The sequence below is a fragment of the Motacilla alba genome, chromosome 8 (genome assembly GCF_015832195.1).
Source record: "Motacilla alba alba isolate MOTALB_02 chromosome 8, Motacilla_alba_V1.0_pri, whole genome shotgun sequence".
Taxonomy (NCBI): Eukaryota; Metazoa; Chordata; class Aves; order Passeriformes; family Motacillidae; genus Motacilla; species Motacilla alba.
In genome coordinates, this window is record NC_052023.1 from 24,542,419 (window position 1) to 24,568,129 (window position 25,711).

The 25,711-nt window shown below is 45.0% G+C and overlaps 1 protein-coding gene across 1 annotated transcript; it reads right to left on the minus strand.

Annotated features, from left to right (window-relative positions):
• Positions 1-382: 382 nt before the first annotated feature.
• PTGS2 (prostaglandin-endoperoxide synthase 2) lies at positions 383-8,164 on the minus strand. Its single transcript, XM_038144924.1, has 10 exons — positions 7,837-8,164; positions 7,375-7,491; positions 7,122-7,265; positions 6,552-6,695; positions 5,989-6,170; positions 5,098-5,181; positions 4,681-4,927; positions 3,494-3,780; positions 3,185-3,332; positions 383-3,041 (listed from the first exon to the last, which is right to left on the minus strand). The coding sequence occupies exons 1-10, from the start codon at positions 7,949-7,951 to the stop codon at positions 2,635-2,637; spliced, it is 1,875 nt and encodes a 624-aa protein (XP_038000852.1). The 5' UTR covers positions 7,952-8,164; the 3' UTR covers positions 383-2,634.
• Between the last annotated feature and the right edge of the window lie 17,547 nt (positions 8,165-25,711).

The window sequence follows — 25,711 nt, forward strand, 5'->3', positions numbered from 1 at the left end:
AGCTCTAGGCTTTTCTAGCCTGGGAAAAGGGAAGAGAGGAAGGGAAGTCAGTTACACCAAGGCGGTGTTGTGCAACGCCAGTATTGTACTTTCCCTTTGAAGCTGCCAAGGCTGTGCTGGCATCTCTAATCTCTAATCTGTGCTGGCATCTCCCTGGAGCTGGCTCCTCCAGGGATGGAACAGTGAAACCCCTTTTCACTTGAGGCCAAAGAGAAAAAAATTACTCCATCTGGGCAATTTAAGCTAACAGCATCTTGGGTTTGACACATCAGAGCATTTAGTGCTGCTGGTAATGCCCTGTAATTCTCCATGTAATCAATTAAAGAACTCTTCCACCCTAAATAGTGCTGAAGGAAAACACAAACAAAGGAGAACATAAAGGTACTGTTTTCAATTTATTTATATAAACAATTGCATTTTAACAACATTGTTGTCCTACAAAAATAAAGTGAAAAACAATTCACAGAATTTTAAATAAATAATCTCAAACATCCACATTTGGCAGCTGCAGAGTACAGAACGCAGAGTGCACAGGAATCCTTGCTGAAGCAGCCTGTAACTTAACTCAAGTGAGATGGTCTGAGGAATTCCTCTGTGCCTACCCCAAAATACCTCGATCTGTCCAGACTTGTCTCCCTTTGACTCTCTGCCAAACCCTGCTCCTGGGTTAATGGCAGAAGGGTGCTCTGAAGGGTGCCCAGAGCTGGATCTGATGGACAATTTGCATGAGGAACAAGTGTCTGAGCAGTGCTCACTCATTATTAGCATGTACAGTACTGACCACCTTTGGATACAAGGGGAGAGAAGGTTTTCCTTTCTTCGTGCTTCCAACAGAGAAAGGAAAACAAATGCCCTTCTTGCTCCCACAGCATCCATACCAAGGACCACTCCAGATGAGTCACTGGTATCGATGGCTGCAGGAGAGCTTGGTTCTGCTGTTCATGGCCACAACTACAGCCTTACCCAGCACGAGGCATGGCTGGCTCTACAAATCCATGGAAACAGAAGCCACAGACAAACTACACTGCTGCCAGAGCTGGTACAAAGCACAAGCCTCTACAAGTGCTTGGGAGTTCAGATGAAATAGAAAACTCAAGTCCTTTTCCACAAGTAGTCAAGTAATTTTGGGCAGGGGCACAGAATACCCGGTTGCTGCTCTATTCCAGTCTGAAGTGACATTTTCTTTTTCCCTATAGTTCCCCAGCTGCTTTTATGGGAAGATCATCTTCTATATTTCCTCTCTAGAAATTAAAAAAAGATACCCTTACATGCAAAGTCTGAAGTCCTATACAAGATCCTGTGCAACCTATGCGCCCAGATGAGACTAGATATTTTACTGCTGGATTAGGACAAATACGTCTACGAGATTTTGTGCTGGCCAGTTTTAAAGAAGCTTAAGCCACTTAAAATAATTCTGTTTATAAATTATAAATAAAACATTGTCCCTCCTCCCCCCCTTCCCCCCCAATAAATAGAAGTACAAATTATATGTACAGCTAGTGCACACAGGCAGAGCTATCTCCTGTGTCTGGAAGTGCTGCTGAAACTCTTGTGTTCAGTTCTCTGTGCATTTACAGAGCTGCTCAGTTTACAGCACCCCTGGTTTTGGGAGCACAAAGCCACAGCACACCCTAACTCCAGCTATGCTGTCCTTCTGTCCTTAGTGTAACAGACATTAAAATTACATTTTCAAGTAGACCAGAGAACTACAGCTATGAAAAGAATCCCAGTGCCTTGGGCCAAGTTTAAGACCTCCCCAGAGTTACATAATAAAAACATCCCTATCCAAATGCAAGCAGCCCTGTATTGCAGCCTGAGAGTCAGTTACTGCTAAGCTCAGTATCTCATTTTCACCCCCTTACACAACAAATACATCTGTCACACTTCCTTCAAAAAGAAGTAGAATCCAGGAAAAAGACTATTTTCTTAAATATTTAAAACATTAAATAATATTTTAAAAAAAACTTGTAAAAAATTTGCTTTAAATATTTAAAACATTAAAAACATATTTTTAAAAAGCTGTAAAAAATTACTTTCATCTAAATCCAGAAGTGGATTTGTACATAAGAGACATTAAGTTATGATACGAAGTGCCCTCTCTGCAGCGAGGGAGAGGTAGTATCAACAACAAATGCAATGCATTTTCTGACCTTACACAAAGAAGTAAATCTCAAGTATTTTTCTTTTGTTAATTTTTGAGTGCTCATATGAAATCCATAATATTTGCTGGCAGTTTTCATTAAGTCAGATTTTTTCTTGTACTTTTAGGTCAATAGCTGCTTTCAACTTGCTGAGAGAAAAAGCTGCTTTTGTAGTGTTGTGTGACCTATGAAAACTGCCAGACAGAATCACCACCACCCCCTTCATCAAGTATTAAAACAATAATAAAAAGAAGTTGGAACCTCTGTCCACTTTGGAATACATCATTCTGTTACAGAAGATTTTAAACAAGGGATTCACCACTGTCAAGCTGAAACACAGAAAATCCCTTTTGTAAATGGAAGCCTTACCTCAGTAAGGAATTTAAGGCAACCCCCACAATGAAGATGCTCAAGTTGGTTTTTAAATACTAAGCCATAAATAGAATAAATAACACAGTTAAATAAATAAATAAATAGAGAGATAGCTGGATTTCTACAGCTCGGCAGAGCGCTCTTTCAGCAGGAGCGTGGGGTTGATATCTTCCATGGCAGTTTTTGAGGTACTAACGTTAATTGTGGCCTCGGTGGGCTCGGGAGGCAGGATGTGGAAGGCAGTGAAGGGACAGCCTTTCACGTTGTCGCAGATGAGCTTCTGCAGGGAGGCCGTGTTGACGATGTCGAAGCCCACCTTGCCCCCGAAGGTGCTGGGCTTCCAGTACTCGGGGGAGCAGATGGCGTTGCCCATCAGCCCCTTCAGGGAGAACGGCGCTCCCATCTCCACCATGGTCTCGCCAAAGATGGCCCCGGGCCGGGGCTTCTCCACCAGCAGGCCTGGGTACAGCTCCATTGCATCGATGTCCCCGTACAGCTCCTCCAGCTCTGCTGCCATCTCTTTTTCTCCTGCAATGAATAAAAACTGTAAGTGGAAAACCCCCATTTTCTGTGCAAGACTCTCCTGCTCAAGCCCAGCAATGACACTGCAGGACTCTGAGGGCATTTTAAGCCAATGTCTCTCATTTGCTGGGAAGGATGAGGACTGTTACCTGTAAGCTCTTCAAAGGATCTGAACGGTTTCAGCATGAAGCGTTTCCTGTACTCGTTCAAGGATTGGTACCTCATCTGCCTGCTCTGGTCAATGGAGGCCTTTGCCACTTTCTGCACTGCAGCAGGAACATTCTTCCCACCAGCAACCTGTACATAAAGAGGAAAAGCTGTAAGATCTCCTGATATGAGTCACGAGGAAGTTGTGCCTTTCCAGTGATTAGTTTTAAATAGCTTTATCCCACTCCCCTGTCCCACCCCAGAGGCTCATGCCTCTGTCGGTTCACCATCAACTTGAGGTAGGAACCTACCCTGCCAGCACTTTGCTTGGAGAAAGATTTGACCATATGGGAGAGTCCATGCTCCAGCATGATGGAGTTGTTGTAGAGGAACTGCTGGAAGGTGTACTCCTGGTCATGGATCTGGAAGGTGTCGGGCAGCAGCGGGTGCCAGTGGTACAGGGTGTTGAACTCGGCTGCGATGCGGTTCTGGTACTGGAACTTCTGGTTGAACAGCAGCTCAGGGTCAAACTTCAGCTTGAAGTGGTACCCACTCAGGTGCTGCACATAATCCTCTATAACGATCTTGATTGTCTCTCCTGTTGGACAAAGGAACAGGAGAGAATGTTGGCACTGCTTCTCCTCAGTGGCAGGGAAAACACCATTTCTGAACTGTCCTAAAATATACTATAGTGATCAGGACAACAAACACTTTTCTGTACTCTCTCCTAGAAAGCAATTCATGTATTTTATGTGACTAAGGGGTGGAACAGTACTTCAGATCCCAAGAGTTCTTGGCTGTGGGTAGTGAGGTATTTTCTACAGCCTGTTTTCCCCCTCCCAAGACACAATTCCTTGCACCCTCCACAGAACTGCACGCACCAGTATTTACACTGTGTTCAGTTATACAATATCTCTAGGACAGAGGGAGGGGATAATGAAGAAAGTTTATGTCTGAAAGCAAATCTCAGCTTCTGAACTACGTAATACAATTGTCTTGGTTTCTGGTTTCAGCTGGGGCAAGGTTTGTTCCAGCTTAGAGCACATCACCATTTACATAAGATGAAATATCACTGGGCACACAATTAGACAGGAGAACTATGCAGAGTTGCATTTTACATAACCTTCTGAACTTTAGACTTAATCACAGCCTTTCTTTTAAAGCATACCTGAGGTGACCCAACCCTAGGGGAAAAAAATACCCAAAACCCCCGATCAGGGAGCATGAGGTCATCCAGCCTCAGAGGCTTTCTCTGAAAAAGGAACCAGAGCTTCCTGCCTTTTCACTGCTTTCAGTTCTGCTTCCCTCAGATGAGGGAATCGACTATCCCTGAGTTTTCTTCAGTTCCATCTTTATCAGAGCTAGGGGGAAGCTGCATCTCAACACAACCCCAGTGTGTCAGGCCACGAAAGAGCCACTCGCACCCCAATTTACAGGATAGCTTCACCCAGCCATGCAGGCTGGAGCTGGAGCTGCACCTAGCAGCAAGGGCTCTCACCGATCAGAATGAGCCGGGCGGTCTGGAAGAGCTGCTCGTCGTCCCACTCGGGGTGCTGGTGCTTGAGCACGTCGCAGACGCGGTTGTGCTCGCGCAGCCAGATCGTGGCGTACATCATCAGCCCCGGCACCAGCCCGAACACCTCCTGCCCCACGGAGAACCGCAGGTGCTCGGGCACGTGGGGAGGGTACAGCATCTCTGCCTGCGTGTCCCGCACCGTCGGCGGGTACATTTCTCCATCGATCATCTGTGCGAGGCGGAAACAACAGAAGCTGTGAGCTACGATGCTTTGGTTAAGCTCTGTCCACTCTCTCAGCTCTGACTCACACTTTAGATCACCTACACCATTCACACAGCACTAATTTAGGAAATCTATGCCATCCAGTAAGAAGGTAGGAATTCTGAGCTAAGACATACCTGGTATTTTAGCTTTCCATCCTTTCGAAGCCTCAGTTTAAGTTGTCTCTCCAGAGTCTCTCCATAAATGTGGTTCAAGTCAACCTATAAAATAAAAGCATTTGGGACATGAAGCCAACCTGCATTTTTTGCTATTTTAGGATAAGTCCCTGTTCTATGGATACCAATAGGAGTTCACCCCCTAGATGTTTACCTTTCAATTATATTACCGCTACCTTATAAATATCAGGCACCAATATTTAAGATGAAGCCAAATTATTTCCTGGCAACTGGAGCCATCTCTGCATAAGAGGAGGTTGTTACATCAGCAATATAAAAGGACTCTGTTTAAAGTGTCAGCAACTTTTTATTATGCAGACAGCTTTCTATATATACACACACAATTTATAGCTTTGGTTTAGACATAAGAGTGATACTTATAGTGAAGAACTCTTTGTCCAAAGAATGCCTATCTTATAGGTAAAGGTCTTAAATCCAAGTCTGCTTTTGAAGCTCTTTTTAAACTGAGGCTATTGGCAGTACATAAGCAATATTTAAGTGCTGGATATGGCTCTTTGGAACTGACAGAGTCCAGAGAAGTTTTGGATACTCACTACATCTAACATGCTTTAGGTGAAAGCAGATTTTTGGGAACAGTAAGAGATCACTGGGCAGGTACTTTAAACAGAACCACTTGTGCAGAGCACGCGGTTGTGACCCGGGAACAGATGCTGCCGAACACTGGAATTTGGCCTGAGGAGCAGTTACAGAAGGGATAATCCCATGGGATTGTGGCACAGTATGTACACAGGTGTTTGTGTCCCCTGGCAACCAGTAGGATGCCACTGTGGCCATTCCAGGCGCTCAGCAGCTCCCGAAGAGCACGAGCCGCGTCCCCAGCTGTGACCGTACCCCGTGGCCGAGCGCTTTGGTGAAGGCAGGGCCCCGCTTCTGGTCTGTCTTGAAGAACTGGTGGGTGAAGTGCTGGGCAAAGAAGGTGAACATCACGTTTGTGCCTTGCGGGTCGGGAATAAACTTTCTCCTCAGCAAAAACTTCTCCACAATCAGCTTCGAATCCGGGAGCTCTTTCTTACCTGTGGGAGAAACAGACAGTGAGATACTCAAGACAACTCTTTATGCAATACTGAAGTTTATTCCTAACAAGAAGGCATAAGACTTTCAGTGGAATATAATGTCAGCGGCATAGAAACAAGGGGAATTACCTAGTCTTCTATGCTCACCTTCTTGATTTTATTAGAAATTTCTAAATTCCCTGCTCTTAGCATCTAACTCAATAGCAAGAACCAGAATAATATCTTTTAGATCTTTAAACAATATACCCAAAACATGGTTATTCCTAAAGTCAACTCCACTGAAAAAAAGGCTACAGACAAGCAGGTCTCATAGGAACAACTACTTATTTTTTCCTCTTAGAAAAGACCAAGCAATCATTACGTGTCTGGTTTATTCCTCACCTTTAACACCCATTGGTGTTGGGCAGTCAAGTCCTACTGGTGGAAGGCTTCTCGTGTAGTAAGAAAAATTGGAATAAGCTTCCCAGCTTTTGTAATTGTAGTCACTATTGTAAGTTGGTGGGCTGTCAATCAAGTGTGATCTTGCTGAAAGACAAATAAATATTTGGTTATTTTTAACTGTACATTTAAGGCTCAAAGAGTAAATCACAAAGCCAGATCTTTTGCACATATTTGGCAGCAGTTGTAAATTCCATACATATCAGTTACTGATGTTAAATATGATTACAGTTACTGAATAACAGGACTGGATCCTGGCTGATCAGCTGGATCTCACTATTAACAAAAGCAATGGGGTGCCAAGTTCATGTCAGCAAAATCCTGGACTCTTGCAGAAAGCAGAATCAAGTTGCACTTCAGCATGTTTCATACAAGCCTGTATCATGCAGAAGTCTTAAATTTTGGTGTTTTAACTTCAGTGCAATTCAGGCTGCTTGGTTTTTAGACAGATCAATTCAGTAAAATATTCCGGAGTAAGCTTTAAGAGCACTGGAGTAGACAATTCACACTTACACGTTAGTACATATCTCATAATAGTGTCCCTTAAGAAGGGAATGTTGTTGATGATATTCCAGACTCCTTGGAAGTGGGTGAGGATGTAGTGGACAGTATTTGGTGATGGTTTCAATGCTAGCTTCAGCCACGTGAAGAATTCCGCTGCAAACGACAATGGAGGGTCATTATCAATTAGCTTATGGAAGATAACCCGCAATGCTGGAATTAGACTATGTGTTTCATTTCCACGGAGAGGGGTGTGGATACTCACGTGTGGTGCAGTTCTGCCCGTAGAAGCCTGTCCTGGTGCAGTCGCACTCGTAGCGATCCGGCCCGGCGGTCATGCAGACGCCTCTGTTCTGGCAGGGGTTTGAGCAGCAAGGGTTGGCTGCGGGGGAACCAGAGCTCGGGTTAGCATCTCCGCAATACACTCCCACCTTCCCGAGGCTTAGACAACGAACGAGAACGCTCTGAAGCTTAAGGCCGATCAGGAAGGCACCACAGCGTCCACGCATCCACGGCAACCTCTGGGCTACCAGGGAGCAGCTTTAAAAGCGCAGGAATTCGCCTCTTGTCTGCTGCCAGCAATAACCCCCCTCAGACGGGGAGATCATCCCTCACAGGCCAGCGGGGACCTGGCACCCGTACGCAGCAGAGAAATGCCAAGAGAGCGAGGAGCGGGAAAAGCAGAAAGGCAAAGCGCGCGTTAATCCGGAGCGCGGCGCGGACTCACCGGCGCGGCCGGCGGCCAGGAGCGCGGCTAGCAGGGCCAGGGGCAGCAGCGGCATGGCTGGGCTGGCTTGGCAGTGCTGGCTCGGCAGCTCGAAGTGCCGGTCCTTGCTGCACATCCCGTCTTTATAGCAGAGCGGACCGGGCTGAGTCACTAGCCGGAAGCATGAACCCGAGCGCCGAATTCCTCCGCCCGCCGCGGCCCGCCCCGGCCCGGCCCCGCTGGAGGCAGGTGTGAGGGGCGGCCTGTCGCCGGCTGAGGGGACGGCGCGGGCCGGCCTCCGCTGACTGGCGGCTTGCTGTGTGTGGATCGAGTTCCTGCCGCCGGAGCTCCGAGCGCTGTGGCGCACACGGGCTGCAGAGCACTCGCGCTGCGAAGCGCCCCGCACGGCGGGAAGGGAGGAAGGGGGAAAGGGGGGAAGGAATGCCGGAGGGAATTCAGTTTTAGTTTTAGTTTAGTTTTAGGAAATTTAGTGCGTTTGACAAGACCAAATCCTGTTATTTGGCATTTTTGGAACAAATAGTGGCTTTCCCCCAGCACTTTTCCGTTAAATTCCCCACCACCATCCACCCCTACCCCCCCCCCCCCCCCCCCCACGGCTGCACTGTAAACAAATTTTCCCTCATTTCTTTGAGAATACTTTATCTTTTGGTCATAGATTATTTACGCTGTGCTACTATTTTTAGTGCCTATTGCGTGAGGAGCGACAATGAAAGCAGGAGGCTGTCATGCGGTTGTGCAACCCAGTGTGGAGCTGCACTTTCGCCCCCGAGGTCAGCATTAAACACCAAAAGCCCATGGTGGCATTGTGAGGCTGCTGATGCTTGAACTGCAAATCCGCGACTTGACAGAAAGTGGATCCAGGCCGATTCAAACATAATTTTATTTTTGGCCCCAAAGCGTATTGTGGTCAGTGAGTAACTAGTGTACATCAGTAGTGGGTCTTTTTGGATGTTTTAAGACTGGTACACAAAAAGCTGCACAATCAAGAGAAGGAAGATGATATTTCTTTATACATTTGCATGCAAAAACCACAGGCTGGGTCATACACTTAAGCAGAGGATGTCTGTTAGCCCAACTGAACTGGGGCCTGTGGCCACAGCCATGTCTTGCTCAGTCTTATCAAGTGTAAAAAAAGGGGATATTTTTCCTTGCATAAGCCAAATCAATTAAATATGGAATATTGGTTATCCAGTAGATCAGGCTATGGCATGTATAGCACCATAGATCAAGGGTCTACACACATTTTCATACATTTCATAGATCCATCTCACACTGATTTTGTTCCATCTCACAAAGATTTTGTGGATGTTTTCACAAGACTTTACTGCAAACAGCAGACAAGTGAGACATTGTGTTTAAATAACGTGCCTAGGAAAATGTTTCCAGAGTGTAGAACCAGCAATGTTAAGGGGAAAACTGAAGCAATTGTGTGCAGCCAGACAATTGCCCCTAAAATGATAATACAAAGGTAACTGTGCTATGAATTAGAGGACCCTGGAGATAGAGATAAATGATGATGCCTAAAGTTTTCAATTATTATAATTAATCAATATGTAAACCAAGAAACAGGGCAGAACTCCAGGCTTTGGAGAGGATGTTTCCCCTTGAGAAGCAGCACTTCTGCAGCTGGAAAACCAGTCAGCACCCCCCCCCCCATCTTCCACTCAATGCTGCAGTCAGTGTGACATGAGCTCTCTCAAGTCTGATTTTGGCTGGGGAAGGTCACTTGTGTCACTGTCAGCTGCAGTAGAATTGAAGGGATTCTTCAGCTTTTCAAATTAATGAAAAATCAGGGAGATACAATAGTGCTGCCTCTCAGAAGGCTGCCCTTCCCCACTTGTTGCTTTGGGATTATCTCGGGTAGAGAACCGGTTATATATTGGAAAGTTCACAGAAGTGGAAGTTTGCTGTGGCAGGATTCACCACCAGGTGGAGATTTTATGCACCAACGAAGTGCTCTTTTCGTTTTTAGCACATAAACCATCTTTGCTAAGAATTAATGTTATTTTTCTTTCTGTTACTTGAAGTACCTTTTGGCCCAGGTCAGAGCAGCCTGTGGAACAGAGAACCTTCATCAACCTCAGCCTTTTTGCATTTGCTGACATTTCTGCAGGAGGCAATTCCCTGAAGCTATTCCTGTTTCTATTTTAGGTTTAATGGCATAAATTCACACCTTTCCAAGGCAAAGCTTTAGGACGGAGGATGCAGTGACCTGTAAGGACTGACATGTTTGAGTAATGCCACCAAAAGAAAGGGAGATGGACTGGCAACAGAGAAAACATTGTCTCTCAGCACTGGTGCTGCTCCACTTAGCAATGGGTCAGCTGAACCCAGCTGAATTAGCACTGAATTTATCCTTGAGCCTTTTAAATGTGTTTTAAATACTTTCCCTCTCTTTGTGACTGTGGCAATCTTGTGCTTTATAGCACAGTATTTTCCTGGGATGTGAATCAGTTTCATTTGCTCTGTGCCTTTTTCCTGCTCTTCTATGGCAGAAGCCAAGGCTGATCAGACATGGATCCAATAACAATCCTGGATGTTCCAACAACGTTCTTGAGAACTGAAGGACCACCTTCCCTCTGGGAAAGTTGGTGTCTTTAAGCTCCCGTTCTGTGCCTTTTGCAGTATTAGAACTCTCGTAACAGAAGGGTTTGATTATGAAATTGCTTTGTGCTTTCATGGGATCACCCTGGCTAGACAGCTAGGCTCTCCTTTCCTGTGTCTTCCTGCTGTGTCCTCATGGAGCACTCTAATCACTTGGGTCAGTTTCATTGGCAGCCTTGGGTTGTGCTGGAAAAACAAAAGTACTCATTACCTGGTTTGGAGACAAGGGAGGTTTGCTTATTTTCCCCAGGAAAATTGTAGTAAAAAGGTGCCTCGTTTATGGGGTTTCCAGGCTACGGCAATTTTGGAATTGTTCAGAACGCAATTCAGGCAAAACTACGTATGAAAATAGAGGGTGTGAGAGCTGGGAGCTGGACTGCCTTGCCCTCAGGAGAAATCCCATGGACAGTGATTGGCAAGGAATGTTTGTGCAAGGGCTGGGGCTGCTGGCACATACCTGTTGTAGGGGGGACCCGGAGGGTGAGCTGGGAGCTCACCTCAGGGGGGTACCTGTGGACATCAGTCATTGTGTAGGTAAATGGAGCATACCTTGTTGTCCAAATCAGCTTCAGTTGGAGTTGTTTTCATTCCTGGAATTATATTTTTAAAATTGTGCAAAAAAAAAAAAAAAAAAAAAAAAAAAAAAAAAGGGGGGTACAAAAATCTACATCTGACTTAGGCAAGACCTGAGCAAGTTTGAGTGTCCCCCTTTTTTATTTCCTTTTTAAGAGCAGCTTCCCTTTGGACTTCAGCTGCTGGAAAACAACATGAATCCACAGCTTGTGTTTTATTTGCAAGCCAGTAGAGTTTTGAGGAATGCTTTCCAATATAATATATTTTATTTTATCATGAACATCTGCATAGAGTAAACCCTGCTCAACAAACCCTTTCCAAGCCTCTGTTTTTAATAACATCTCTGAGTTCTTGTATTAATTCCCTGGCATTCTTGACACACTCAGTTACGAGTCAAAGGCTGTAATGAAACAGGTGAGAAGAGTGACTTTACATCAGATTTACCTGCAGAGATGAGATTTGAAATGAGATACCTGTGCAGTGCTGTGTGGTGCCCAGGTTTCTCCCAGGCCTGTTTGCTTTGCAAATCCTTTGCCAGATACCTGTATGATATCATGACTGCAGGGCATCTGCACACTGCTTGGGACACGATACACATCAGTTTGAGAGGAAAAGAACACAAGAATTCCTCCCTTTTGCTCAGCTTTAATACAGATCTCCACCCATCCAAAGCAAGGCTGAGCTCTTTCCTTGGGAGGTGCCCAGGCACTGAATCCCCATGATTTTAAATGAAAGGGAATGAACGAAGCCCCTGCAGAAATGGCTTCCAGAACTGTGCTTTGTTTTTTCAGATGAAGTGTATTAGATGATTCCTTTCCTCATTGGCACTCTTGGTAGTCACAAATTCAGTCCTGCCTGACTAGTTCCTGACAAACAAGCCCTAAATGACTTAAACTCAGCTTGAAGCTCTCTAGGACGACCTTTTTCCAAGGAGTGTAGATGAATGGAGGATGAAGCACAACATTTTTATCCTATATGGTAGTTTGAGGCAGAGGCTGACTGAAAATTTCATCCTAGCTACGATCTGTCCCATTTAAAATTTTCTTTTTTTTTTTTTTTTAGGTCACAAGGCTTTAAATTCCTTTTTATGGTGAATTTAAAGGGGAAGACCATAAACATGAACTATTTGATAAACGTAAGATTTTTGGCAGCCACACTCTGGATTAGACTTGTATATTTTTTTAAACTTTTTTAAAATTTCAAATAACTTTTCAGAGACTTTGTTTGGATACACTCATCTATGTTTTGGGTTTTTTTTCTTTCCTATATAAGCTGTACCTATTAAAATGGAAAATATTTTTCGTAACTTCTTGACTGACGGAAAGGATGTTTTCTTTATTGGCAATTGTTATTGGCAATTGTTACCAAAGCTAAGCCATGAACCTCTCTGCTCCCATGATCCTGTTTTTTTTTTTTTTTTTTTTTTTTCAGAGCCCATTTTTCCCCACGCAGCCTCCATGAGTTTCTGATGTGGACATTTGATCACGGGCAGATCTGAAATAAGTCATGAGATTTTGTAACTGCCTTACATAAAGAAACGTCAGCTGACATTTTATCTGCTTCTGCAACTCACATTAAGGTAATTGCTTCTGCTGTGCCATTTTTAGTAAGCATTGTATATTGAAAGGCTATCTTTCTGTGGGAAACCTGCACAGAAAACCCTCCTTAGAGAGATTTCCAAATACTTCCCTCCTCAGTGCAAATGCTCAGTGCAGAATTTTCTTTTAGCAACTTCCTGCTTAATTTTTAGTGAAATCTGTCATCCAGCCTCATACTCTTTTGTTGTGCAAATACAATCATGTGGAATTTTCCCTTGCTTCAAGCACATGGACATTAAACTGGATAAGGGAAACTGAGGTAGGTTTTGCTGAGTGGAAAATTATTTCAGTGTAATGCTTTCTTACATAAAACATGCCTTTGGGTATTGAAGTTTATTTAGCTTTATTCATTAACCCCATTTTTCATTCAATTTAAAGAAAGGAAACATCAGTTCTGCAAATAAGATTTTTTTTTTCTACAAGAGCATTTACCAGGTCAGTTTACAACAGTGCAGAACCCACTGTTCCACTCAGTAAGCTCTGCTCTGCAGGCTTTTGTAAGGTTGTCTGTGAATTCATGGTTTCATGGAATCACACAATCACAAAATGGTTTCGGTTGAAAGGGACTTTAAAGGGCATCTGGTTCCACCCCCTGCCATGGGACACCTTCCCCTAGCCCAGGCTGCTCCAAGCCCTGTCCAGCCTGGCCTTGGGCACTTCCAGGGATCCAGGGGCAGCCACAGCTTCTCTGGGCACCCTGTGCCAGGGCCTGCCCACCCTCACAGGGAACAATTCCTTCCCAGTATCCCATCTAATCCATCTTGCTGTCTGGCAATGGGAAGCCATTCCCTGTGTGCTGTTCCTCCATCTCTTGTCCTAGGTCCCTCTCCAGCTCTCCTGGAGCCTCTTTAGGCACTGGAAGGGGCTCCCAAGGTCTCCTCAGAACAATGCCATCCAGTGCTTTGAGAAGGGGGAAGCTCCACTCTGCAGCTCCTTGTTGTGACCCTTCCCTCAGTGCCCACAGGGAAGGTGCCACCAAGATATCCCATGGTATTCCCTCTGGCCCAAAGGGGATTCACATATTGATACTGAGACACTGAGTTCCTTAAAACTGAGTCTAGCTCTTCCCAGCTGGAGGCTGGAGGAGTCATCTGGTGTCAGCCAGAGAAGAATGTTCCATGACACAGCTCCCGTGGCAGCCCTTGGGATGGACAGTGCCCGCATAAATTATGGTTTTGGCTTGTGCCAGGGTGGGGAGGCTCCTGGAGCAGGCTCTGCCCACTGCAGCATACCCAAACTCCCAAGGCTCCTCTCTACTCATCTTCATTTCTAGAATTAAATCAGGACTGTTTTCCAATGGCTTGTTACTTTGCCACACTTCCAGCATACCCTTACAATTAAAAAACAAACTAGGAAGAAATTAAGAAGTAAAAGGGATGAAATTATTTTGAATGAGCTGGGTATTGGTGAGGGAAAAGGACTCAGTGAGCAGATTAAAACTGTGCCCCGTGATCCTTTTCCATATTAGTCCTCCAGAAACTCAAATTATTTGTACTTACCAGTGGGAATTGGAAGCACCTGAAGAAATACTGCGAGTTAAACTACTCAGGTCAGAACAAGATCAAGACAATGTACATCTCAGGAGATACGAACTGGAGAAATTCCTGCTTTATTCAAAGTGAAATTAGATGATTGGGAAGGAGACATCACATCATATTTTGTCTTGCCAAGACATATGACTCTAAGCAAAAGCAAATCATCTGGAAATTCTTCAAATACTTTTCTACTTTTTTAGGCGGCCAATTATGCAATGGCATAAAAACCTGGCCAGCTCACTGGGCTTAAAATCCAGCCTCCAAGGGAAACTGTGCCCTGGAGATGCTCATCAGGAGATAAAGTCTTGCTGGCTTCGACTCTTCTGCCTAGAATATGCAGTTAGGGAAAACATATAATGATCAAAATTACAGAAATAGAAAATAATTAGGGATCTACAAGCCCTGCAGTGGTTGTAAGAGCTCAGAGCCACAGCCCAGAGAATTTATATCTGCAAGGAAAAAGATCTCTTTTTGGTGCTGGAGCTGTGTTAGTCATACCTCTTTAGGAACATCATCCGTTTATTGCTGCTTTTTGGATGTCTTGGGGAACCTGAAGCCAGCCAGGTGCAGCATGTGCCTGCAGAAACAGCCCTTTGCAAAGAGCAGAACTGGTGATCACAGGATCCTTAAGGCTGGAAAAGACCTTGGAGACCATCAACTCCAACCACGATTTGCAAGTGGATGTGTTCTCACACAAGAGTGTTTGTTCAAGGAACTGAAGTGCCTGGGTTAGGGAGTAACTCATGGCTAGATGAATTACTGTTTTTACAAGTCAAGTGTGTGAATTTATGGATCTTATTATTGTCCTTCACACAACTCATCCTATAGAATGAATTTTGATGGTGTTTCTTTGTGTAGCAGTTGTAAATTTGGTTTAATATTGACATGTCCCTCTTCCATTATTTTTCTGTTTATCTGGAGGCAGTCCTGAGCATGCTTTGGGATTTATTTCTCATCCTGACCTCCGGTGTAGAAGAGATAAATCATACAAGCCCAACAGAAAACAATCAGCTCGTCTGGTTCCGTGGTTTCCAGCAGCTATGGAAACTGTGTGCTGGTCGCCTCTCTGTTCATTAAGTAAATGAGGGCTTTGCAGCGTTCTGGCCGTGTGTGTTATTTTGGGGTTTCGTTTCGGATGGCATTCTTCCGGGGATTGTTTTGGAGAGAGTTGCCAGCAACCTAGGGCCAGTGGGCTGGAGGCCAGGTTTAGGTAGAAATAGCAGGGTTTATATCACCAGCACAGAGCTCTGTCTGGGCAGCTAATTTTGGGCTTGTGCTTCTATGAGGCATCAGCAGTTCCTGCGTGTGTCTGGTTCCAGCCATCACAAAGGCTGTCACAGCCTTGGGCAGGCCATCAGTGGTGCCCAGGCCAGCAGCCAGTGGCAGGGCAGGTGGGAATCACAATTCCCTGCTGTTCCAGGGGAGCTTTTCTGTGCCTGCAGCTCCATAAGGGGTCCAGCTGTTTGTGGGGAAAGAACACCTGAGTCTGCAATGCCTGTGTTTCCTCTTGATTAGATTTCTGTGGGAAGGGCCTGAGCTGCCACGCAAACCGCTCCCCATGGCTCCTCTCACCACAAACGCACTCCTCCACCCTCTCTCCTGGACTCCATGAACTGGGATCATCCGGGGTCAGGCCCGTGTGGGGTGGCAGGGTATAGAAGTGTGGATGTGGCAAGAGAGACCTGGTGAACTTCCACTGGCTGAACTCCTGTGAAAGGCTGGAGTTCCTGCCCAGATCAATCAAATACGGATTGTTCCGCACACTTCAGAATAATTCTGAAGCGTTGCAACTTAGCTCCTGGGGATTTTAAATGTTTATAGACTTTCCAGAGGGTAGGAAAGAGGGAAAATACTTACGGGGAGATAATTTCTGTTATACTTGAGCAATAGGAATGCTGGGCCCCTTGCCCAAGGCTCCTTGCTCCCTGCTCTGCAGCACTAATGAATGTAAATGAGTAAAGGCAGGCCTGTGAGCAATGCTGAGTGGAGAAAAAGCCCCCAACAAAGGCAAAGCACAGCAGGAATCACAAGATAACCACCTTACATCCTTTTCTGTGTGCTGCACCCAATGGGTGTGCGATATTTTCATATCAGGTGATTCGATAGCTGCTCCAAAACAAGTCTCTGCAGCCCCATGGAGATTTACATTGCAATGATTTGGATGCTCTACTTATCCTTGGGCTGGAATGTTTTTAGTGATTACCAATTACCTAGAAGTCCTCCTCGGCATAAGGCAGTGCAAAATCAGTGTGAAATAAAGAACTTATGCACAGCATCAGAATCTGTACAGTTAAAATGTTCATGATGGGCAGGAGTGAGACAAGCCTGTCTGCAGAACTCCTCCGATCCAATGGTTTCATACACTGCTGGGTAACACTTACCTAACTAACTTGGAACCACTTCCTATGCAAAAAACCGTATACGACTTCAGGCTTGCAGTCATGAAAAACCGTGTTGATTGAGATAACGTGTTTCATTCCATACCCTAAAGCTGTTGGGATTTCATCCAGGTGAACATTTCAAAACATCCCCTTCCCAGGTGTTCTGATTCCAACTTAATTAGGAGGGTGATTTTAATTGTACTCTTTCTCAGCTGTTCCATTTTGCTCTGATGCTTAACCAAAATATTAATACAATCTTCACCTCCTGTGCATTAAAAATTGGCTTTTCCACCTGATATAGCTCTGTCCTTATCTTAAGGTGAATATTTTTCTCTCACTTTGAATTTCATATTTGATATAGCCATTTCTAACCTTCTTTTTACATTACCAGTATGTGGAATCAGTCCTGATTTTGGGATGGAGTGCTCATCCGTGAGCTCTAATGCCTTTTGTGCCTGGGATCAGACATTCATGAACAGGAGCACTGCTAGAGAACATGTCTTTAAAGACAGTCACCCCAGGCATATCGATATCCATTTCCAGGTGTGGAATTGTATATTTGAAGCTTGTGGCAAACAATCTATTCCATATTTGCAGAATTTTTCTTTAAAATACTTTTTTTTTTCCTGAGGATATGCAAAGTGCTTTGTTTTGACAAGAGCTGAAATTATTTTAGTCAAGCCTGGTAAAGGGACTCACCCCTCTGCCCTTTCCATGCACCTGTGGTGGGTTAGAAGTGTGGCTTCCAAGAGAGGTTTTAAAATCACTGAATCATTCAGGTTGGAAAAGACCTCCAGGATCATCCAGTCCAACCTGTGACTGATGACCAGAGCACTCAGCCCAATGAGTCTCTGTCAGCCAGACCAGATCCCTGAGTGCCACATCCAGTCATTCCTTGAACCCTTCCAGGAATGGGGACTGGGCAGCCCCTTCAAGTGCCTGCCCACCCACAGTTTTGAGTTAGTAAACCTGCTGGGTACTGTGGCTAGGGGGAGATGCATATAAAAACCTCTGGGAAAAAAAAAAAACCACAAAAAAACCAAAAACACACACACAAAAACAAACAAAAAAAACCAAAACAAACAAACCAAGGAAAAAAAACATTATTTTACTACCCTCAAAACTGAAAGGTAATAATTAACATGAAGGTAACCAATGCTAACAGAAATAAATAGTTTGTTTAGTTACTGAATAAAGTGCCATTAGGCAAATGAGATGACAATTTTGAATTGACGTGCATCTTAAAATAATTCATACAAATTTTGCAGGAGCGATAGCCACTGCTGTCGTTCTTTGAGGTCACACCTCCTCCTTTTATCCACATGACGTAACGTGGGCTGGGAGCTGTGTGAGCCTTGTTTGCCTTCCTGTTACAGGAGCTGTTCTGCTCCCTGAGTTTGTCACAAACCCTTGAAAGCTCCTGAAAAGTTTATGGGGGATTATGAGGAGCTGCAAGCTCTGGAGCAGCAGGCTATCCCTGTGTCACTGGGACTGTGTGTTCAGCTCAGAGACTGGATTTAAGGAATAATGGGCATGGCTAGGTGATTGTTTTTGGCATCATGTTGTTCTTTTGTTTGACCAGAGAATAAAGGTAAAAATGTATCAAGACTTAAAATAATCATCTGTCTTTAGTTCTCACTCCCACTGTCCTCCCACTTTGTTATCAAAAAGGAAAAATGTTGGTTTTCAAAATATTCGCCAGCTGAAAATGCCCAGCAAGTTGCTCTCAGCTGGGTGTGGACACTCATATGATTCAGTCCATTTTCAGAACCCCAGAATGTTTTAGGTTTGGAAGGACCTTAAAGCCCATCCAGTTCCATCCCCTGCCCCTTCCACTATCCCAGGCTGCTCCAAGCCCCATTCAGCCTGGCCTTGGGCACCTCCACAGATGGGGAGTCCAAAACCTTTTTCTGATGATGGTGACAGTGTGCAAGCCATGGATAGTGATGTACATTACATGCCCTGTTCTATCTCCTCTCCCTGACTCTCACCTCAGCATTCTCCTGGCCAGGTTTCCAGTATTTATGTTTGATGAACTTTACTAGATAAATATGTGTAAGACATAATAAAATTCATTTAAACAGGAAATTGTAAATAAGGAAAAAAATAATATTTAACAGATCAACCTTTTGAGGAGAGGACACAAAATTTATCCACACATCTGGTGAAATAGCGACTCTTTTTGGGCTGTCTCCTTACAACTTTAAAATTGGGAAAGGTGAAGCCAAAATAATGTTGGGCTTACAAAGGATTTTGATTTAATCCAATATGGTGAATATCTGTATTGCAAGTGGCACAACCTTGTGCCCATCCTTTAATGCACAGAATTATGATGAGGAAAAGTGGACTCTGATGTAGTCACCTCTAAAGAGCCATGCTGAGGAGGGGTCTGCAAGTGAATTGTTTTTTACCTGTGGAAATATTGTACTCATGTTTGTTCAGGTCCATCCATGCTCAGCCCCAGCTTATTGGGTTTCCAGACATGAATCCATGACCCCCTTTTCCAGGATGACTCTTACCCATGTGCTCTTAGTTGCTTGGCTGACTATGACCTCAATTTTCTCAAAGCCAGCCTATTTCCAGCTTAAGTTTTAGGATCCTGATCCAATTTATTGATGCCTAACCATCCACCCAGCTAGTTTTAGCTGTATCTTGTACCTCCTTTAGCAAAAACCATCACACAGTGGCATTTATGTCTTAGGTTTGTTTCTGTCACTACTCAGAAGATCAAATTTCCCAGTCTTTCCAGCAAGCAGAGACACAGGATTGGCTGAGCAGAATCACAGCTGTGAGTTGTCAAGATAAATCAGCAGATAAGTCATCTGAGAAGAGCAGGCAATTAGAGCTGATAATTTAGTCAAGTTGTTCTTTGGGTTTTTCTGGGTTTTTTTGTTTGTTTTTTTTTTTTTTTGTTTTTTTTTTTTTTTTTTGTTTTTTTTTTTTTTTTTTTGTTTTTTTTTTTTGTTTTTTTTTTGTTTTTTTTTGTTTTGTTTTTTTTTTTCTTTTCACAGAGGGAAGACCTGGGCAGGTCCTGTGAAAATACCCAAGAATTGCAGCTTTTGGTTAACATTAGCAAGGTGAAATTAAATCTGGAATCGACAACAACGCAGGGACACCTTTGATACACAGAGGAGCATCTGGCTCTGGATGCCTGGCAGTGTCCCAGGTCAGGTTGGACAGGGCTTGGAGCAAGCTGAGCAAGAAGGTGTCCCTGCCCATGGCAGGTGTGGAACTGGATGGGCTTCAGGGACCTTTTCAGCCCACACCATTCTAGGATTCTGTAAATTTGTCAAACCTGAGCATGTCCAGCTCTATAGAGGAACCCTCAGCAGGTTAGTATTTCTCCTTTGGTTTCTTTTGCCTTTCTTGGTTGGCAGTAATGGATAATACCCCCGTGTGATGCAGGTTGTGTTTTGTCGGAACCCAGGATTCTCCTCTGGGTGTCCTGGATGGCCAGAGCCGCTGGCAGGGGGCTCTGAGACCCTGGCATGCAGCCAAAGACACACGTGGGGTTTTGATCTTAGCCCGTGGAGCAAGTTACTAACTCTGTATGAAGAATTACAAGCCACACACACAAAAGTTTAGATAGCACAGTAGAAGTAGTCACGAAGTAAAGGAAGGATTTCTGAGTGCTGTACAGGGGGGTTTTAAGCCTTGTACGCAGGGGTCCAGGTTTTGTACATGGGGGTCAGGAGTTCTAAGATGGAGGGACTTGGGTGTGCCCTGTCCTCTTTCTTTCTCCTTCCTAGCCTCCATGTCTTTGGTGGTGTTGGCACTCACAGATTGGTTTAGAGTAGAAAGTCACCATTCAATATAGATAGTAGGTATTGGGGGAAAAGCATAAACATGTAGTACGTAATATATGATATAAAAGATGGCACCAGCCCCTGGGAGGGCAGAGAGTGCCTTTGTCTGACCTGCTGAACGGGCCACAGCAGTTCAGGGAGAAGAATCTTGTAGATAACCAACAATAAACAACCTTGAGAACAGACAACAGAAGACTACTGAGTCTTTCTTCGAAGGCACGGGTTGGAGGAGGGACTTTTCCATCTTTCGGGGTCATCCCAATCCGGGGGTGAAACCCCACATCTGGCGTCCCTGGGTCGGCACGACTGAAGCAAAGATATAAAACCATCAGACGACCTCCAAACCCAATCTGGGAAGAAGGCACACTCCGAAGTTCCAGAGAGAGAGAGCAGAGAGCCCGGAACAAAAACATCACCAAGACAAAATCACCTCGAGAGCAGCCCGGAGAGGAAGAAAACCAGAGATGTACGTCTGGAATTCCTCGCCTGAAAAACTGCTGGACAGGGACCAGGACCATCTCCGGACCGACCTTGCGTTGATTCAGCTCTTGGTGAGAACAGTCAAAACTAAGAACATGGGGAAAGCATATTCCCAGGAACAACTCAGGGAGATTAATGGACATCTTTATCATTTAGCAACAGGGAAAGAAAACAAGGCCTTGAAACTTTTGGTTCCAGAGAGAGTAATGCTGGAGGAAATTTCGCGGAGTGCCGCGGGGGTACCTTTTATCAGCAGGCAGTAGAAATGACTCCCAGTCGGGGGGGGGATACCTCCTTGCCATCCGCAAGAGAGGGAATTGTCTAGCCATCCGCAGACGGGGTTTACTGTTATGAAATTAGGAGGAACAGAACTGACTCTCACCAAAAGGTGGGGGGGGGGGATCGTTATCACCTTCAGGACTTACAGGGTGCCCAGGCACACCTCTTCCAGTTGCGGGAAAGCGCGGCTTGAAGGACTGGGATTTTGCCTTCTTTGTGGCTTGTTCCCCAGAACTGCAGCCTGTGACAGAGGCGACGGCAGGATGGGGGGCAGAGAGATTGCAGGACGGGAGAAGGAGCTGCTTTTCGGCGGCTGGCACAGAACCCATGCCGAGGTGGCACCGGTCAGCCGGCAGCCCGGGGGGCCCGCACAGGCGGCGGCGGGGGTTGCGGAGGCTGGCGGGGGGGCCACAGCGGCAGGGGGGGCGCAGCGGCGGCGGCAGCTGCAGCCGCGGCGGCGGCGGCGGCGGCGGCGCGCGCATGCGCAGTGCCGGCGGCAGGAGAGGCAGCGGCGGCGGGAAGCTCGGACGCGGCGGTTGCGCGTTCCCAGGGTGCCGTGACGCGCTCCATGCTGAGAGCCCGCGCGGCCGCGGACACGGCCGCCCGACAGGCGGGGGGGGCCGCTCTCGCATTGCAGCAGTGCCGCTGGCAGGACTGAGCTCATGAGACTGAGCAGAGATCCGCGGAGATGCTCGTCTCGGAGCGGCAGCGCCAGTGCGCGCGCGCGTGTCGGTGGAGCGAAACCCTACCTGGTCGGGGAGGGGCAGCTCGCATGTTGTAGACGCGAAACGGGCACAGACGGGACAAGAATCGCGCGCTCGGTTGTGGACGTTGGCACGGAGCCAGGGGAGGCGGATCCCAGTGGACAGCAGAGCAGGGCACAGGCAGAGACGGGACAAGGTCAGGGCGGAGATGTCCTTCAAGGCACCGCTCTGTCAGAGTTGCTAGGCAACCACAGTAGCCAGAATTCCAGGCAGGTTTTTGGGGAAAAACAGGTCTGGAAACTTTTCCAAGGGCAGGATGAGAAGCTTCTGAGAATTTTCACAGTGTTTTATCCAGTTTTTCAACAGGGTCAACTCCAGAAAAAAAAAAAGCAGCAAATGTTATATGGGGCAATTGGTTCAGTTCTTCCACAGGCAGGTTCCACAGAAGTGATGGCAACAGCATTTGCCAGAGGACCATGATTCAGATGCAGAAGACATGGACAATGCCATAAGTGCAGAGCTCTATGTTGCAGTCAAACAAAGTTTTTTAAGGGTTGAATTTCTAAATAGGTATTTTCATATCAGTCATTTCTTGGGATTTTATTGTTTTTCTACTGTGAAAAATGCTTCCTAGGGAAACAAAACATCATGTAAAGAGTCTGTGGGGCCATCAGCTGATTTCCCAATGGTTCAGAGTTCTAGGAATTGTTGGTATTGAGTTTGTAACCTTTGTTATTTTTAATTTTTATAAGTAATAATGATAAATAATGATGGTTGTTGATGTTATATGAATGCTTTAAAAAGATTGTTTTGTGATAAGAATTATTGTTAAGGTATTGTTGTATTGTTAAGGTATTGTTAAGGTATTGTATTTACAGCCGGCTTTCATGTCTTTGTGTGATAATCTTTTATCTCTTTTGTGATCATCTGCAAGACACGTGTCTCTTTAGGATCCTGTTTTTTGATTTCTTAACTACTCACATGTTTTTTGGGTTTTTCTATCCAGATTGCCAGTCTCATGGTTTTTTTTTTCAGTCATTATTACAGAGGTACTTCAGCAGAGAAATCAGTTGTAACATTAAGTTCTTAGGTTTTTGAGTTTCAATATTGTATTAGGTAATGAGTCTTTCATGCAGCTGCACTTCTTTCACTCTCAGTGTCCAGATCCAGGTTCACAATCCTGACTGTGATGAAGTTCATATCTCTGAAGAAGAGGTTTGTTGTATTTGAAGAATCCCTATCATGTTATCTCATGGTGTGAAAGATTTCTAATCCTAAGGTTTCTTATTCATAACTGTTGTTTTTAAGAGTCTTGTTTTAGAATGTGTTAAGTGAAGCCCACCAATTAGAGTTCGAGCTGTGGCCAAGCTTTAGCTCTACTTGGTGGAGTGATTGACAATCAACCCAGAAGTTTTCTGCATCAAAAAGTATTCAAGTCCTTTTGACTTGGCAATTTGACCATATATGACAGCTGAGCTGGTTTTGAAAGGAAGCTTGGAGAAACATGAATCCGGACATGATTTCTTCAATCTTCTGTTGTTTTAAGGTTCATCAGCTGTTGCAGACTCTGGGATGACAGTCCAATGTTGTGGTACTTGATAATTGTGTGATTTCACACGTGTTATTGATAGTCTGTGTTATTTGGTTGATTTCTAATTACTGTTGTATTGCATTTCTCTATGCAATTTTGCAAAACAGAACAGATCAAGGTTTCATTTTCACATCAAGACCTATTCTTCATTTTTGGGATTTTGAGAGGATCCTCCAGTCCCTGCGGGGACGTGGATTTGTTTGTGTTTTAACAGGTACAAAGTACAGGTGGATTTCAGTGAAGAATGTGAAACTGTATCAAGTGCAAGAAAATGCTGAGCACTCAACAAGCGGAGAAGAAGACACACAGATGTGGACTGCACAAAGATTCCAACCATTGTGCTTCACCAGTCCACAGAAGATTGCAGACTTTGGGTTTCTGCATGGGTGTGGGAATCAGTGATATTGTAGAAAATTTGTTAGATGATAGTTTTACATTTTGATAAGGCTTGTAATTCTTCTGCTCATTCAGCCATGCATTCTTCAGTGCATGTGGCAGGCCATGAATAAGGCTGTCAAAGATGTGCTTTTGGTGCAAAGAGAAGGGGGAGATGTCGGAACCCAGGATTCTCCTCTGGGTGTCCTGGATGGCCAGAGCCGCTGGCAGGGGGCTCTGAGACCCTGGCATGCAGCCAAAGACACACGTGGGGTTTTGATCTTAGCCCGTGGAGCAAGTTACTAACTCTGTATGAAGAATTACAAGCCACACACACAAAAGTTTAGATAGCATAGTAGAAGTAGTCACGAAGTAAAGGAAGGATTTCTGAGTGCTGTACAGGGGGGTTTTAAGCCTTGTACGCAGGGGTCCAGGTTTTGTACATGGGGGTCAGGAGTTCTAAGATGGAGGGACTTGGGTGTGCCCTGTCCTCTTTCTTTCTCCTTCCTAGCCTCCATGTCTTTGGTGGTGTTGGCACTCACAGATTGGTTTAGAGTAGAAAGTCACCATTCAATATAGATAGTAGGTATTGGGGGAAAAGCATAAACATGTAGTACGTAATATATGATATAAAAGATGGCACCAGCCCCTGGGAGGGCAGAGAGTGCCTTTGTCTGACCTGCTGAACGGGCCACAGCAGTTCAGGGAGAAGAATCTTGTAGATAACCAACAATAAACAACCTTGAGAACAGACAACAGAAGACTACTGAGTCTTTCTTCGAAGGCACGGGTTGGAGGAGGGACTTTTCCATCTTTCGGGGTCATCCCAATCCGGGGGTGAAACCCCACAGTGTTTGCCTTGCTTTTTGTGCCTGTTTGTGGCTCATAGCATTCTGGACAGATACATTTATATAGATACAGAGTGTGTGGAGGAATGCTTGCATATGTGACACATCCAACCACATAAACCTTTATTCAAAGGGTTTTTTGAGAGCCCACTGTGAACAATTTATTTGGTGTGTTTGAAGCTCTAGACTTAATTCAATTGGGCTAAGAAATTTTAGATTAAATGTAGATAAAATCTTACCTAACCCCTATTGGAACTTGTAGCCAACTTGATTTAGATGTAGGTTATTTCAAGCCCCTAACCCAAGTGGATGGCATGGATGCAGAGGCTTTGTGTGGTGCTGATGGGTTCAGAATTCCACCATGCTCTGTGCACCCTGTTTGCACCAGGGGCCTGTTGCACGCAAAGAAGGTAAAACTTACAATGGCAGATGGAATTCCTGGTCTTCCTTCTCACCCTTTGCTCCTGCATTCCCATCCAGTCACTTGAGGCTGTGGATGGGGAAAAGACAGGGATATTTCTCTAATATGGGAAGGGAGTTGTAGATATTTGCGTGCCAGGTCCAATCCTAGGGATTGCATAACTGCAGTAAAAACACGGAGCTGTTCTGGCAGTGTCAGAGTTGGCATGGAGGAGGAGCAGAGTCCTTTGCTAGAACAAACAGTTCCCAAATCAGCCTCAGTGCAGGGATCTCCTCCTTGGGATCCTTTCAGTTTTGTGGAGATTTTTTTCTAACTGTGCTGAGTTGAAACTGGAAATAATTTCTATCACGGAAGGAGCAGTTAGTTTTCTCTGCCTAATCTTTCCTTGCTAATGGCCCTCTGTGTCTGCTGGACTACTTGGGATTTTCTGAGCAATATTAACCTGGATTTATGACCTGAGCTCAGTCAGAACTGCAAGCACTGGGACCTTCCAGAATGTTAGAATTACTGCTCAGTTCTCAGAAATAATAAAGCATCTGGATGGTTTACTCTGAAGGATAAAAATTTCAAAAAGAAAAGGTCTGGATCCAAAATACGTCTTTAGGACTTCCAAAGTGAATCAAACTTTCAAAACTTCAGGTGTTTTGTTCAAGCTTGGGCTAAAAATGACTCTTTATACC